Genomic DNA, 16,518 nt, shown 5'->3' with positions numbered 1-16,518 from the left:
ATGAGCGAGCATTGCCCTTAGCGAGTACCTGCCCGCTCGAGACAAAAGGTTTGGGTTCCGGCGGCGGGCAGGGAGTGGCGGGGGAGAGCGGGGAGGAACAGAGGGGAGATCTCTCTCTCCCTCTCTCCCCCCCCCCACTCCCCCCTGCTGACTGCCGCTACTCACCGCTCCCCCGCTCCGGCACCCGAACCTTTTGTCTTGAACGGGCAGGTACTCGCTAAGGGCGATGCTCGCTCGAGCAATTGCCCTTAGCGAGTATACTCGCTCATCTCTAATACTGAAACTAAAAGACCTACTTTAAAGCGACCCTCCGGTTGTGGGATAAAATGCTGTCCCAAGACCGGGGAGGATGGGTGGTATAATAACTGCATTTACTGTTCTTTGTCGTTCGTCTGGTCCCATTTTCGTCAACCTAAAGTGGCCGACACAATCATCAGACTACCTAAAGTGTTTAATCTAACAGTGCACTATATCTGTTGTCTGATTCGCCAGTCCTGCTCATGTGTTCAGCACTGGCCAATCAGAGAGCAGTACCCAGTGTGCAATTAGCTAGATATAAAATTGAAGTGGCCAACATAAGTGGCCCTAAACCTGCACCCAAAACCAGTGGATAGGATAGACGACGGAGAAGAACAAGTGCAGCTAACATACACCCAACACCTATAGTCCTAGTACAGAATTTTCTCCTGCAACCGGAAGGTCACTTTGAACATAAGCAAAAATAAAGCATAATCTGTTTTTACTTTGCCGTCTGAAGGGCATAACTCTTTCAACTCACCTGATCCACAAATATACAAGGACAGGACTAGTTAGGATTCACCTAAATGTTGTGATGGAATCTACTTTTAATTTTACAAGCAGTAGAGCTATACTACAAGGTTTTAAAGTCATAGACGTCAGCAGATCTTGGTTTGATTTACCTATCAGGGGTTCTCCTCTTCCCGTTTTCATTCACATCGAGAAGCAACTCGGAGGAGTCAACAGGTGAGGTTGTGCTGGCATCCAGTAGCAGTTGCTCGTGCTGAGCTAGATACTGGGCTGGGTTTTGCTTGGCCAGTCTTGCACAGTGCAGAAGTTCCCGTTGCAGCAGAGGCAGATTGGCCTATAAAATATACAACAAACATTGAGGGAACAGCTTGTTATAAAATCTGAACTCTGCAAAGCGTGTTATTTTATTTTCAAACCCCCTTAACAGTTTGACAGAATCTATAATGACTTTTTTCCTTGTGTTCTAAACTTTGCATATGCAATGCTGCCAGGGAAAGCAAAAATCATGAATGGTGGATAATCTGTGCGCCATCTTGAAGATAAGATCAGTTGATGCTATATATTGACCTATTGGGGTCATACATACTAGCACCCATAGAAATACATTAATTCTGTATAACCATTTATTTTTTAAGTGAATTTACTGAAAAACAAGAAATTTTTGCCGAGATGGGCTCATCCATTACCCACAAAATACCAATGACGTAGGATAAGTAGGAGCTCGTCTTTAAGTTCACCCTAAATAAGTTGTATGTATTGATGCAAAGACTAAATGCTATACCAAAAAACCATCATTCATAAATAGTTTATGGAGCCACCACAAAAACCTACTCTAAAATGGTACAAGTACCCAAACTGGTTGTCATTTGATACCTTTTAGACATAGTCAAAGATTGATGCATTGAGATAAGAAATGTAGTTAACAACCCAACAGAAAATGATGATGTTTGTCCAAGATCTTAGCAACCAGGTGTGTCAACTTAATGAGGATTTGCTGCTGGAAATAGTTGTATTCTACGGCTCTGAAAATACATTTACTTTATGCAGACTCACAGACAAATTCCTGAATGATAATTAGGAAAAATTACTAGCCATGTTGTGTGCAGATGACTCTTGGCAAAGCCAACTGGTTTGGAGCCAGGACCAACCTCAATACATTGTCTACAGAGTGTTTACACGCAGAATGCGGAAGCTAGTACAGTATAGATCTTATAATAAAACAAGCTAAACCAGATAAAAAACCTAAAGTCATAAAATGCTTAGAATCTGCTACAATAGTTAGAAGAATCCACTGTAAACATGCCAGACGGGTATTTGCATCTCATCATAGACTGTGCAGGGATATGGTGCCTGCTCACGGCATCAGGGACCAGTCATTGGCACATTAGTGTTCTTCTAAACTGAATGCTAGATCAAAAGTTTGGATGCAATGTATCAAAAAATGGGTCTACATAAGGGGGGAGTAAGAATCACAATTTGTATGAAATGCTTCTCTGGAATATGGAACATTTTAGGATTGGACATGGTTTCCAGGTGCTTTGACAAATCTTTTAAATGTTCATTGTCCATCAAAATTAGTTCTTACTAATTCTGCACATTACTATCATCTGTGTCTAATGATAATCTGGGGACTTCCTTTCCCAACATATTGAATGTCGATTGGTACTTTGATTGAGAACTGGTGGAAATATTTGTTTTCACTTAGAAAATGATTAAATGGGTATTCTGGCTACAAACATTTATCACTATTTATTCGATAGGTGACAAATTCTATATTGGTGGAGGTCCAAAACAAAGAAACATGTTCCCCTGTCCGTCTGAGCTACAAGTAAACCCCCTACTAATCTAACATTTATTAGCTAACCAGTGAATAGGTTTTAAGGAGGTTGTCCCATGAAATTAACATACTACCTATCCACAGGATAAGGGATAAGTATCTGACCTGTGGGAGCCAAACTGCTGAGTCTTCCACCAATCAGGAGAACATAGGTCCCAAAATGAATGGAGCAGTAGTTCTTCTTGTACGCTACCTTTCCCTTATCCCAATTTTGGATTCAGGGTTTCCTAGGGAGCTTTCTCTTTCTGCCATTATACAATGGCGCCATCTGCTGGCTAGAGCCCGTACTGCAGTATGGGATATGCTGGAGAGGCCGCTGACAACAGAGCGGCCAGTAATATACAGTAAGAATACCTTGCCGGATGTCTTCTGACATCGGAGCTGTACAGCCTTCAATCAGAATGTCTTCAGATGTCAGACAGTGGATTGGAAAGGGTTAAAGAAGCACCCCCATCCTTTTTATCCCAAACCCCTTATACCTCATGTCTTAGGCTGAAGTGACTTTAAATTACTATGCCTTGCTTTCCTTCCTCTCCCCAACACAGTGTCTTCTTTCCAGTGCCATTTTGGGTCCTATCCTTCACAGCATTATGTGACCTAGGAAGTACCTCTCCTCTCCTGACACTGACTTCCATGTTCCCCATGACTTTTTACATTCCTCCGTCAAGCCCCTGTATACAAGAGCATGTTTACAGCTACCTCTGCAGCTCTATGAACTCACCAACAGGAAGCAGAGTCAAGGAAGGGTTCTACTTACTCTAGCGGGAGGGAGAACGGGGCTGAGATAGATGACTGCAGGTGGAAGTGGGTCATGCAAGAATAGGGTGACCCAATGCCAACACATTATAGTTAAAAGATCCTGGGGGATCTTTCAAGCCATGTGACCAAAAATAACCATGGATAGGCGCAGAAGGGAGCACGTAGGTAGGCAATTAAAAGTGAATTCCAAATGCCATAATGAATGCTTATGTAATAATAAAAAAAATGTTGGGGATGTTCCGGAAGTGCTTCTTTAATTTCTATGGAATTGCTAGAGACAGCTGAGTACAATATTTGCAACCAGAATACCCCTTTAAATTGTCATGACGCTTGGGGCATACGTCAGTGGAGTGGCTGGCTGGGTGATAGGGTAAGGGGCATCAACAAAGCATTTAACCCTTTCCAATCCACTGTCTGACGTCTAAAGACATTATGATTTAAGGCTGTACAGCTCCGATGTTGGAAGACCTCCGTCAGGGTTCTCTTACTGTATATTGCCAGGCTCTCTGCTGTCAAAGCCTATCCAACATGTCACCTCATGCAGTAACGGCTTTACCCAGCAGATAGCACTGTTGCATAACGGCAGAAAAAGAGTAAGCCCCCTAGGGAAACCAGGATACAAATTGGATTGGAAAGGGTTAAAATCAGGGCAGGGGCAGCGAATTGAATTTTTGCTCGGGGTGAAAAAAAGCCAAATCATCCCATTGTACCGCCATCCTATAGACTTCCATTTTTAACAGGTTTCAGGAAGATGGTCTCAGAAACAATGCCCTGCAAGCAACATTGGCGCATAAAGTGTAATTCAAATCTAAAAACCATTAACACGCCGTAGAGCGCACATCAACAACATCCACATAAAATAAACAACTCTGTCCAAAAAAAAATTCCATTCCCTCCTGATCCCTTCAAAAAAAAAGTCAGAGCGTCATAGATTTACGGGTAATGAAAAACAGAAATGCTGGCTCTGACAAATTCTAAAGTAACGATGACACGGTTAAAATGGCTTTTTGGGGTTTTTTTTTCCTTTTTTTTTTATTCAGCAATTCTATAAACATGTTCTTTCAATTTGAAAAAAAAAATGGTAATACAAAGCAATTTTGTTTGTTCTAGTTCTGGTGCCAGATTAGGTAATTAGGATGGTGTCTAATATCCTTCCAGTAAATGTTTCTCCATAAACGCAGAATGGAATCGCGGGTCTGCGGGTTGCATTAGCTTAATGAAAACAAGATTTTAATGCATATTGTTACAGCTGCGTTTGAATGCACTTATTAAGGCCCCGTGTTCCCACAACCATATGGTTTTTGTCATTAATGTCTCCTTTGAGGAAAAGCACTAAAATTAGAAAAAAAAGTTGCATCTTTGATTCCAGTGATCCAAAGTAAATGATATGGCGACCATATGGCGCACAGCTCTGATAGAAGAATGTGGAAGTGTCCTTGGAAGCTTGCTTTTTTTTTTTTTTTTTTTTTAATTTTTGTGGCAGCCAATTTGACCCTGAAGAGAAACATATTTTTATTTTTTACAAAGCAAAGAAATCAGCGGTATTCACAGAGGAAATGATGTTAACATGATGAAATTCGTAAAGAAAGCATCCTTTTATGAAGCGAACATACCCAGCACTTCTAGAAACAGCTTTGCTTATTAGTTTAAGTACGCCGCTTCAAGGGATATGGGCCGAGCTCTATATACTACTTTAACTGCCACCTACCAGTCCATACATAATCAGTCCTGTTTATTCACTGACAACTGAAATGAATTAGGCCCTAGGTTTATCTGCATTTGGCACACAATGTTAACAAGGTGATTATGTTAATTAGCTGAATGGACTACTGTTGGAAGATGGCCAACAATCAGCTCTGTTGCCAATGTTTGAACTTAATTGACAGTGCTAAGAATAGCAACCCTATCATAAGTATTCGTTGGTTGATTTCAACAGCCCCATAACACAGTCCTCTTCTACTCTAACCAGTCGAGGGTACAGAAGAAGACACCAATGACCACTTTAAGTAGAGTATGGAGAAGAGCTTAGATGACTGGAGTAGGCATATGGGGCTCTGCAGACAAGCTAAAACAAAATCCACTACCCTACTATTTAATGTCACTAAAACATGAAAATCTAACTCCATCCAAACGAGGTGCAACACCCGTCCACCATAATATGTCAAACTACAAACGAGATACTGTTTTTCAAGGTCAAGATACTAAAGAACTAGTTCACAATTGTCATTTTATTTTCTTTCCTATCAAAAATCCTTGTATATATACCATTTTGTTGGTAAGGGAAAGAAAATAAATAAGTCTAGTGTTCTTATCCTACTAAGCAACTCCTATATGTCAGCTTTATGCACCCTTGTGAGCATGACATGGCAAAGTGATTCCAATATTGCAGTAGGTGTAAAAGGGGTGTTCTAGCTTGAAGCATTTATCATCTATCCACTGGATAAATGATAAAAGCTAGATCGAAAGGGGTACAACCAATCGCAAGAATGGGGTCCAGGATCTGCCAACAAGCAAGACTGTGGCTTGAAGGTGTTTAACCCTTTCCAATCCACTGTCTGACGTCTTCAGACATTCTGATCGAAGGCTGTACAGCTCCGATGTCAGAAGACGTCCGGCAGGGTATTCTTACTGTATATTACTGGCCAATTTGTTGTCGGGGGCCTCTCCAGCATGTCCCATAACACAGTACTGACTCTAGCCAGCAGATGGCACCATCATGTAATGGCAGAAAGAGAAAGCCCCCTAGGAAACCCTGAATCCAAAATTGGATTGCAAAGGGTTAAAAGGAGAGGTCGTTGAGTATGAGCCATGCCACTCTGTTCAAAGTCTAGGATGATAACAAAATCAGTCAAGTGATCAGTGGGGTCCCAGTGGTCGGACAATGCTTCAGGGTGCAATATCCTTTTATAGAGGAAACATTCTATTCAATATAAATAATCAAGAATGGATTAGGATTAGAGATGAGCGAGCATACTCGCTAAGGACAATTACTCGATCGAGCATTGTCCTTAGCGAGTATCTCCCCGCTCGGAAGAAAAGGTTCGGGTGCCGGCGCGGGTGAGAGGTGAGTTGCGGCAGTGAGCAGGGGGGAGAGAGGGAGAGAGAGATCTCCCCTCCGTTCCTCCCCACTCTCCCCCGCCGCTCCCCGCCAGCAGCCGAACCTTTTCTTCCGAGCGGGCAGGTACTCGCTAAGGGCAATGCTCGATCGAGTAATTGCCCTTAGCGAGTATGCTCGCTCATCTTTAATTAGGATCTTAAAATGCCCCTGTAATAACAACTTAAAGTGGCCTCATGTTTTAGGTGGGTGCAAATTACTAGCAGAGGGAGCCAACTCAAGTATTACCGAAGACCAGATCTGTGCTTTGAGATGTCAGCCTTGAGGTGCTTGTTTACCTGGGATGGATGAGCTGAGCGCAATGCACAATTGCACCAGCTCAGCTCTATATTGTGCCAAAAACTACGCAGAACTACATTAGAAGAGACACCACAGCAGCATGATGATGACATAGGCACTAGCGCTACCATCATAAAGGTCACCCACCACAGGCACCCAGCAGCTGCTCCCTGAGCCAGCAAGAGAATGGGCTCTGTAGCAAATGCTCCATCTTGTATCAAACGTAACTTAGTGGGTCCGGCCAACCTAGATGGGCAACCAATCCGCCTCTGTACATAATATTGCCAAGTTGAAATAGGAGTAGTCAGCTACATGTCTGATGTATTCTAAAAAATTCTAACTAGAATTTTGTGATCATCGGAAAATTAGATATTTCATCTCATTATTTCAGAACTGAGGTGCTAAGCTTACAGGTCTATCAGTTCTATCACTTGAACTAGCAAATTGTCCATCCTAAGAAATACATTAGTTTTATAACATGCCATTATATACTTCTGGAGGGGAAACCATAGCGTTATTGACCAGATCACACCAGGATCATCTTCAAGTACTCATCGACACATCTTTATTGCCACATTTCCGAGCGTACATCTCTATTATTTTCAGCAATTACTCAGCCTTCATAGAGCCGGCTTCTGTGTGACGTTTGTTAGTGTGAGTTAAGAACATAATGTGCTATACATATGTATTGATGCTATCTTGTGTGCAGATTATCTACGCATGGCGTCTAAAAACACAGCAATGTTAAAGAGATTGTTTATCCTCGCAGGTCAAGACTTACAAGAATTATAAAAACATGCTTCTATAGAATGACTAAGTAATGTGATAATTACTAGACATGGCGGCTGCTCATTAAGAAACCCAATATAATGTACAAAACACACAGAAACACTTAGACAGAACAGCAATGCATTGGTATCTCTCAGTCCTGAGTATATAATAAGAAACGTATCCTAGCATAGTTACAGCCGCTTAATAGCAATGCACGATTCCTTAGCAATCAGGGGCGTAACTAAAGGCTCAGGGGCCCTGATGCAAAAGGTGAGCTGGGCCCCCCCCCTCTATCTCTATCTGTACCCATACCCATACCTAAACCATGCTGCACAGAGGCATAACTTGAAGCTTCTGAGCCCCAATGCAAAACCTGTACCAGGGCCCCCAACTGTAATGCTTTACTCACAGTACTGGGCTTTCTACATGGAGAAGAGAGGCCTTATGGGCCCCCTAAGGCTCCTGGGCCCGGGTGCAACCGCATCCCCTGCACCCTCTATAGTTGCGCCCCTGATTAGCATATATCAGGGACTGTTTTTAAAATCTCATTCACAAAGTGGCAAAAATTCAGTCAAACTAGCCGCTCAACTGGCTTATATTTGCTGCCCCCTACACAATCCAGCAACCAGATGACACACACCAACCCACCATCCCAGCACTAGCTATGGCAAAAATTCAGTTCAGAAGAACAGTCAGCCTCGGAGCTCTACTCATTTTGATTTGGCACCCCAAGTGCCACCCATTACCTGGAAGACGCATATCATGCCAGTTCCTACCCCTAAGCTATGACAAAAACCTAATTCTGATGAACCATCAGCCATTGAGGTCTACCAGCACCTCTTTCGCCAACCAGCACCAGGCAGACACATGCCCACCAGCCATGTATGTACTAGTCAGTAGATCTGACTGCAGTCTGTATACCAGTGAACTATTCATACTTCTCATATAAATGCATGCAGCACTCCAGTTGGCTCCATAATAGCAAAATTAAAGTAGATATATTGGATACAGCAAATTGGGGAGAATGAAAAGGGTAATTTGGATTTTTGTAATTGTGAAACTGAAACAAGAAAAAATAAAATTTACATCTGATACTGGACATTGAATATTACCTTCATTGTATCAGCTTATATCAGTGCCAAAAGACTGAAATGGAGAGAACTAAACCATGCAAAATTATACACTCATGGCACTTTCACGCCCCATAGCTGGAAATAACACAAAGAGAGAGCTATAGGGCAAAGAGTCGCCGAGATAAGTGTGTCCATCACAGCTCGGTCCTTACATCTCTGATTTATTTTCCATTTTCTCTCTTAAAAAGCAAAACAGTAAAACACACATTTGTGACCTAGCAACAATAAGGTTTGAAATCATTTCCAGATCGATGAACTGTGCAATACCTTTAAAAATGGGATGACAAAGGGTCGGAGTGGAAAGTTAGTCGCTTCTTGCAGTTTGGAATGAAATTCTTCAATTGTCAGTGTAGAATTCTGTCAGATACAGTAAAAAAATATAAGACTAAGCAGATTGCATCAGAAGGAAAAGGTTTACAGCAAAAAGCAAGTGTCAAAGTTGTCAAAGAAGTTGTCAAATATTAGTCAAATATTCATCACGTCATCTTATAGCTAGACACAGCGGGGAATAAAACATTGATGACCTATCCTTATCATAGACTACCAAGATTTGATTGGTGATGGTCCAACCATTAAAGTTGTCCATATATTTGAGAGAATGGTTGCCTGAAATGGCTAATTTGAGCCATAGTCTGTCAAAGATGTGATCTGGCCTGCTTGAAAATTTTGGCTAACCACGTATGGAATTGCAAATGTATTGCACGACCGGCCGAATAAGGGTGATCATTCCATTTTTTTGCAAGTCATAGACTGTTAAAATAAAGACGTATGTCTATAGTCACCTCATTCAATTGTCCCCACTTCCAGCATAGGAGTCCTGCCACTACTGCTCCAAACCCCGAAGAAGCTGGTAGCGGTCACATATTGTTCACTGTGCACATGACTGTTACCGGCGAATTCTGGGTTTGTAAGGCAGTGAACAGGCTCTCATGCTGGGTGGAGGGATACTTTTAAGAGGTGAATATAGACTTATTTCTTTATTTTAAGCCAGCCATACATTAAAGACAGATTGGAGGGATCATAAATACCAACGATCCCTTGGATGATCGATATCCTACTTGCATGGCCAGGTTAAGACCTCTACTGATAATCAAGGTGCCTACAACTCTGAACTTCAGTATCCGGCACAGCCACAAGTATAGGTAAGCACTAAAGGGATCTTCATTCCGCTGATTAGCAAGAGTCCTGTGTGTCGGACCTCCACTGACCAAACATTGATGGCCAATACTAAGGCCCATATACATGAATGCCAGTGGTGCCTGAGACTTTCGAGTGCAACCCATATTGGACAACATGCAGACACATGTCCATATGCTGCCCGATACCTGCGGGCAGTGGTTTTTGAATGACCGATTCTGGTCCGTGATATGGACCAGGTCAAGACATGCTGTGATTTCTTTTGCATGAGCCATCGGTCTGGGTTAAAAAACTCCGGTGTGTATAATCTAATTGGCTATAATGAGCCCATGTGCTGCCTGTGAAATACTTGGACAACACATGAACGGGGAATACGCCTGTGCGAATGGGTTTAATGGTAGACTATCATTGCTTTACTCCATGAAAACACCTTTAACATTGAGTAACCACATTTAATTTCAAAATGCCTGCCTCAGTTCTGTATAGATACACAGCTGTATATAGAAACAATGCTATAAAAAAGGCAAAAAATGTAATTGAAGAGCATAGTCATATGAAAACAACACTAATTCGGTATTTAAGGAGGTTCTTCAGGACGAAATTAATAAAGAATGCTTATAGAAAGGGCTCGTCTGCTGGCCAGATTCCCAGTTTCCCCGGTACTTTAACCCTGATCTTGGAGGCTATGACTACATAGGAGTTGCTTGTTTACATAGGCAAGAGATATGACTATTGCAAACTATATATGTATTCTGCCCATATGGGTGAAACCTCTGAAAACAAGCAATCTGCCTTGTGCTCGGTTATTTGCACCGGGTACTCCTGCACAACCCTGTCACAATAGTGATGGATCCTTACTACAGATGAGCGAACGTACTCGTTTAGGGCGATTTCGCAATCGAGCACCGCTTTTTTCGAGTAACTGACTACTCGGGCGAAAAGATTCGGGGGGCGCCGTGGTGGAGCGGGGGGTAGCAGTGGGGAACAGGGGGGAGCTCTCTCTCTCCTCTCCCCCCCACTCCCCTCTGCAACCCCCCGCTCACCCCCGGCGCCCCGTGAATCTTTTCGCCCGATTGCGAAATCGCCCTAAACGAGTACGTTTGCTCATCTCTAATCCTTACACCATCACGGACTATGCACAGTAACAGGACATCAATTTTAAACTCTAAGAAGCCAGCTCTGAGTCCATTTCCTATATAGACTTTGATGAGAAACGGCCCAGTTTCTGTCCAATCGATGTCCTTGTTAGAAATGAACAAATTACCGTACCTTAGGATTAAAAATTAATTTTCAGCTTGTTGTATCCTTTAATATCATTTCTACTTAATTTAGCTCATATGAAGGACAAAGCTCTTAACAAACATCACTGTTCTCTTACAAGAAAACAATGATATCAAAATTCGAGAAACAGTCATGTAATTCTAATTATATTATTACATATCAGCGGTTTCTCTTTTTTTCTCTGCATAAATTAACTATGCAAATAGAAAATTAGAGCAAATAAATGTGTCAGCACATCACTCTCATACTCCACAGTATGACTTGGATGTAAGACAAAGCAGCCACACATTACCATTATTAGCTAGCATATTACAAATACACAGTCTGTAAAGGGTTCTTTCCTCTTCAATACAGAATTGTTGCCATTAATGTTAAATTATTGTGCTCATACTTTTTTTTCATTTTTTTTTATATAAAAGTAGAAATCAGTCCTCTAAAAGTGTGATTCTGTGAGACCCATGGTGTGAGATGAGAGAAGGAATCATATTACAGTCTCTCTCCCACAGTGTCTATGTGAGATCCATGATGTGAGAGGTGGGAGGAATCATATTACAGTCTCTCTCCCACAGTGTCTATATGCGATCCATGCTGTGAGAGGAGGGAGGAATCATATTACAGTCTCTCACAGAGGAGAGGAGGAGGAATCATATTACAGTCTCTCTTCTACCATTCGTATGTGAGATCCATGTTGTGAGAGGAGGGAGGAATTATATTACAGTCTCTCTCTCACAGAGGATAGGAGGGAGGAATCATACTACAGTCTCTCTCTCACAGAGGAGAGGTGGGAGGAATCATATTACAGTCTCTCTCTCTATCACAGAGGAGAAGTGGGAGGAATCATATTACAGTCTCTCTCTCACAGAGGAGAGGTGGGAGGAATCATATTACAGTCTCTCTCTCTATCACAGAGGAGAGGTGGGAGGAATCATATTACAGTCTCTCTCTCACAAAGGACAGATAGGAGGAATCGTATTACAGTCTTTCTCTCTATCACAGAGGAGAGGTGGGAGGAATCATATTATAGTCTCTCTCTCTCAGAGGAGAGGTGGGAGGTATCATATTACAGTCTCTCTCCCACAGTGTATATGTGAAACTCATGCCGTAAGAGGGGAGGCGGGATGAATTATATCAATCATATTATAGTCTCTCTCCCACGTTGCCTATGTGAGACCCATGCTGTAAGAGTGGAGGAGGAAAGAATCACATTACAGTCTTTCTCCCTAGTATCTGTGCATGACTCGTGCTGTGAGAGGGAAAAGGGCATCAAATGGGGAGCCAACATATTGTCTCAGAGCACAAAGCATAGTTCTCCAGCTTGCACTCTCAGCAGGTATGGAGAGAGAAACTATGACTTCTAATAAAGATTGACAGCTTTCTAATGAAAGATATACTTTATTTCAAGCTATTTTTCCAACTTTCTCTAGTGGACCGAGAGAACGCTCTTTACTCTCACTAATATTTAGGGGAAGGGCAGTAATAACTTCTCAGAGCATATTTTATCCAGGGATTATTCTGATTGCCAGATTGGAGTCAGTTAAGGGTTTTTTCCCCTTAAATGGGGAAAACTGGCTTCTATCTCATTGGTGAATAGGCTGAACTGGATGGACATATGTCTTTTTTGGGCCTTAGATACTATGCTACTATGTATTTTATTTGGAGTACAATGGTTGTCACTTTTCTTATGGTCCCTTTATACATCTCATTTAAAAATCGTGTTATGAATGCTGATAAAGAAGATCGTTGCTTGTTTAAATGGTCTTTACACAGGCCAATATGCTCTGCAAGATCATCAATGCAATCATTCGTCCCTAATACAGCATTGTTTTTATCTATAGGGCATCCTCCATTCACAAAGGGAGATGTACTGCAGATAACAATCATTGCTTTGACTGCAATCAGTCGATCAACAATGATTTGCTCCTTCATAGGTGATCAAATGCAACTTGACACAGCGCGATGATAGAGCAAACAAACGTTCCTATGAACGTTCTTGCCCAATCATCAGGCCATGTAAAAGGCCCTTAGCCCATCCGTCATTCAATGAATTGCTAAGAGCTGCACTGCATTTATACTCTACAATGTAAACCCATTCATGGCACTCCTTACCACTAATCCAAGCACAAGGGTGCGCACTCTTTCTCCAATCTCCGGTGAAATATCATTACCAAATTGCTGCAACGTGGTGAGGAATCTCTTCAGTTTACTGAGCTGCCGGGCACCACATGCTGGAGGCAACTGTTGATTTGCTAACGAGGATGAGGAAGAGGATGAAGGTCCATTACTAAAGCCATTAGGAGGGGACGGAGCTCCATTCAGTGCTGTTGGTGAATGACTTGTGCCATTGGTTACTGATGAGGAGAAAAAAGAACATGGTTGTCATATTTGTAGAAGAATTAATGTAACATATGAATTTATACCATTGACCTAGAAGGAAGAGAGGGGGCCTCATTGCAAAGATCAAAATGAACTTTCTATTATAGTATTGAGTTTTGCTTCCACCACAACACTGACAAAAGGGCCTTCTTCTCTTTCCTTGACTCTTGGGCAATTCGCCACTACCTCAATTGTTAAAATGTAATTCCTTTGGAAACAAGAGCTATGGAATATGTTGGCACTATATAAATAAATTAACAGTAATTTTCAATAGGTTCTTTTCACCTATTAGCAAAGGGGATGGAACCAACTAGGCCTCTTTGAAAGCTCCTGATGTATGGTACATATGCTCTTGATGTCGATTAATTTGGCCAACTTAGACCATCTTTTACCTTTATTCTTGTTTTAAAGAGGCCCTATTACTGAATAAAGTCTGGCTCTATAGTCAGGGCCCTATTGACTCTATCCCTGCTATTTCTGTTTTCATGTACATCTCTATTTGCCCTGACGAACTTCTCTTTAGTCTGGCACTGTCAATGTGTCAAGTGGCCGGTCCCAACTGCCCACTGCCAATGGGTAATGGTGGACTTGTTTGACAGTATGAAGTCATCCATTGACAGTATGAAGTCATCCATTGACAGTATGAAGTCATCCATTGACAGTAAGCAGTGGGATCTCCCCATCTGACACACTGACAGCACCAGGAGCCAGACCAACGAAGAGCCCCTCTGGGAGAATAGAGGTGTATATTAAGAAATATATATATATATGGATAGACTAATGTTATCCCATGACAGGTTCTCTTTTAAAGCTACAGTTAATTTGCACACAATGTCAGATACTAGGAATTGAGTGCATTTCCTTTCCATGCACAGTAATATTTTTTTAGATACATGTGGACTACTATGTTTACTTTTGACCTGTACATCCCTCTATGTATCTGTGTATTCTATTTGTTCAACAAGTCCATCTAAATTCTACTTTATTTTGCAGTAACACCATAATAAACCCAATTCCTAGAGTAGTCTGACAATGTTTTGTATTGTATTCTTCCCCTCGAAGAATAGTAAAATGCCTTATCTTACAACGTGACTCCTTCGGATTCATGAGGTTTGATTGGCCACTTCAGTAGCATTAAAGCAGCAGGAAATATACTTTTGAATCTCCCATTCAGTTACCATTCTAAAGTGCCTATTTCTAAAGAGCGAACCATTTGCACAGTTTATCCTGAACATAGAAATTATGTTTATCCGGAGGACTCACGAAGCTCTATCATTTTGCTAAAGATGTAATTAATACAGAGCTGTACAGACCGGGGTATCCAAATCCATGGTTCTAAGCCTTGGTTATAGAGCAGAAGATAGCTTTATGTGATATGTGACTTTCACAAGAAAATAAAATTGCCACATTTTACAAATACTAGTGGTGAATTTCAAGATGGAGTCAGGCTAGCATATACATTATAGCTACCTGAAAAATGAGTCGGATTCATGAGCTGGATCACATTCCTTAAAGGGGTCGTACCACAAAATCAAGTAATTCCCTATTCACAGAGCTTGCTGATCGGTAGGGGGCTCACTACTAAGAACCCTGCCGATCCGGAGAATAGGACCCATATGTCCTGCCTTCCTATCACTGCATGGGTCACTTCTCTTCCTGGAGTGACATGCTCTAAATGGAGTGTTGGTCAAGCATGCAGTCCCATTGAAGGTCAATGGAGGGCTGGTTTCTTGCTTGACCAACGCTCCATTCAGTTTCCTCCTTATTGCTGGGGGTACAGTTACCCCCAGTGAGGAGGTCAGGGGACACAGGACCCTCATTCTTGAGATCAACAGGAGTCTCAGTGGTGACACCCCTACTGATCAGCAAGTTATTCTGTGGATATGGGATAACTTGCTATACTGGTAGAACCGCTTTAACTAAAGTTAAATCTTGTATATTTTACACATGGCTTGCAAGTAAAAGTTATGTAGATGAGGGTTGATGGGAGGGACATGGGTGCTCCAAATTTTTAAAGAATATTTTTCAAAAATAGTTTAAAAAAATTAAAACAAAAATCTACATTGCATATGTACACTTTAAAATAAATATCCCAGATATCTAATAGGTGGCACTAGAGAGCCTGCTTATCTCCTTCAGAACAAGACTTTATTTACATATCCTCTTTCCCAGGGAGGATTGTCTGGCCTATACATCAATTTAACGGTCTCCACAATGAGAAACTTTATTCTCACAGACTCAAAGGGCATCTTTAGTAACTGTCCAGACAAGGCTTCCTTTACACGGAGCGATAAATCGTTCGCATGATAGCGTTCGCTCGCGCAGCCTGTTTAGATAGATAAATAGATCACAATTTCATTCGGAATTGCATTCGCAAATCGTTCAGTCGTCGCATTCACTGTAGCAGCGAATGACTAAACGATCGCTGTTCACACGCAACAACGTGCGAATGATTATTTCTATGCCTACAGAAAATGAACGACAAACGAGAAGCAAACGAATTCTCATTCGTCGTTCAATCATTGGCCGTGTTTACACTGAATGATTATTCTTCACATTAGCACGATCCAACGATCGTTCGAATTATGATCATTCTGTCTAATGAAAGGGGAAAGGGGTTTTTTTTCGCCTTGCGGCTCCTCTTAGCTAATTCTGAGGCTGTCCGTACACCTTCAACATCTGTCAGACATACAATTGTTTGCACAACAGATGTTTCCACGGACTCGCCAATACACATGAATGTTAGGCACGGCCAAGCGTTCGTGTGTTTAGGGAGTTACGCCGCAGTTAGACACCTCTGACAGGGGCTTATGTATCGGGGACGAAAGGATCAGGCATTGAAATCCAACTTCTGTTGGCTTTGGTAAACTCTAAGCATTCCAAACCTATGGCTAGGGAGCCACATGAGGATCGCAACCTCCTGTTATGTGGTTCGCCATGGGAGTCCTGAGTTATGACCATTCGTATTGGTAACTTACATTATTGCGGGCATATCCTAACCATTTTCGCAATTTCTCGATACTGTTCCTCCACATTTAGGCTAAGGCTGGGGTCACACTAGGCAG

General features: G+C 41.9%; 1 protein-coding gene across 6 annotated transcripts in view; it reads right to left on the bottom strand.

Moving 5' to 3' along the window:
* The window catches only part of RUNX1T1 (RUNX1 partner transcriptional co-repressor 1), a 146,644-nt gene that overhangs the window by 30,659 nt on the left and 99,467 nt on the right, over positions 1-16,518 (bottom strand). For all 6 annotated transcript variants that reach the window (XM_066578418.1, XM_066578424.1, XM_066578423.1 and 3 more), the window contains exons 3-5: positions 13,187-13,428; positions 8,930-9,019; positions 921-1,102 (exon numbers count right to left, since the gene is read on the bottom strand). In XM_066578418.1, the coding sequence (XP_066434515.1) occupies positions 921-1,102; positions 8,930-9,019; positions 13,187-13,428 (514 nt within the window). The remainder of the gene's footprint in view (positions 1-920; positions 1,103-8,929; positions 9,020-13,186; positions 13,429-16,518) is intronic.

The sequence above is a fragment of the Eleutherodactylus coqui genome, chromosome 9, assembly GCF_035609145.1.
Source record: "Eleutherodactylus coqui strain aEleCoq1 chromosome 9, aEleCoq1.hap1, whole genome shotgun sequence".
Classification (NCBI taxonomy): domain Eukaryota; kingdom Metazoa; phylum Chordata; class Amphibia; order Anura; family Eleutherodactylidae; genus Eleutherodactylus; species Eleutherodactylus coqui.
Note: the sequence above shows the minus strand (reverse complement) of the source record. Positions and strands in the feature narration are given on the sequence as shown.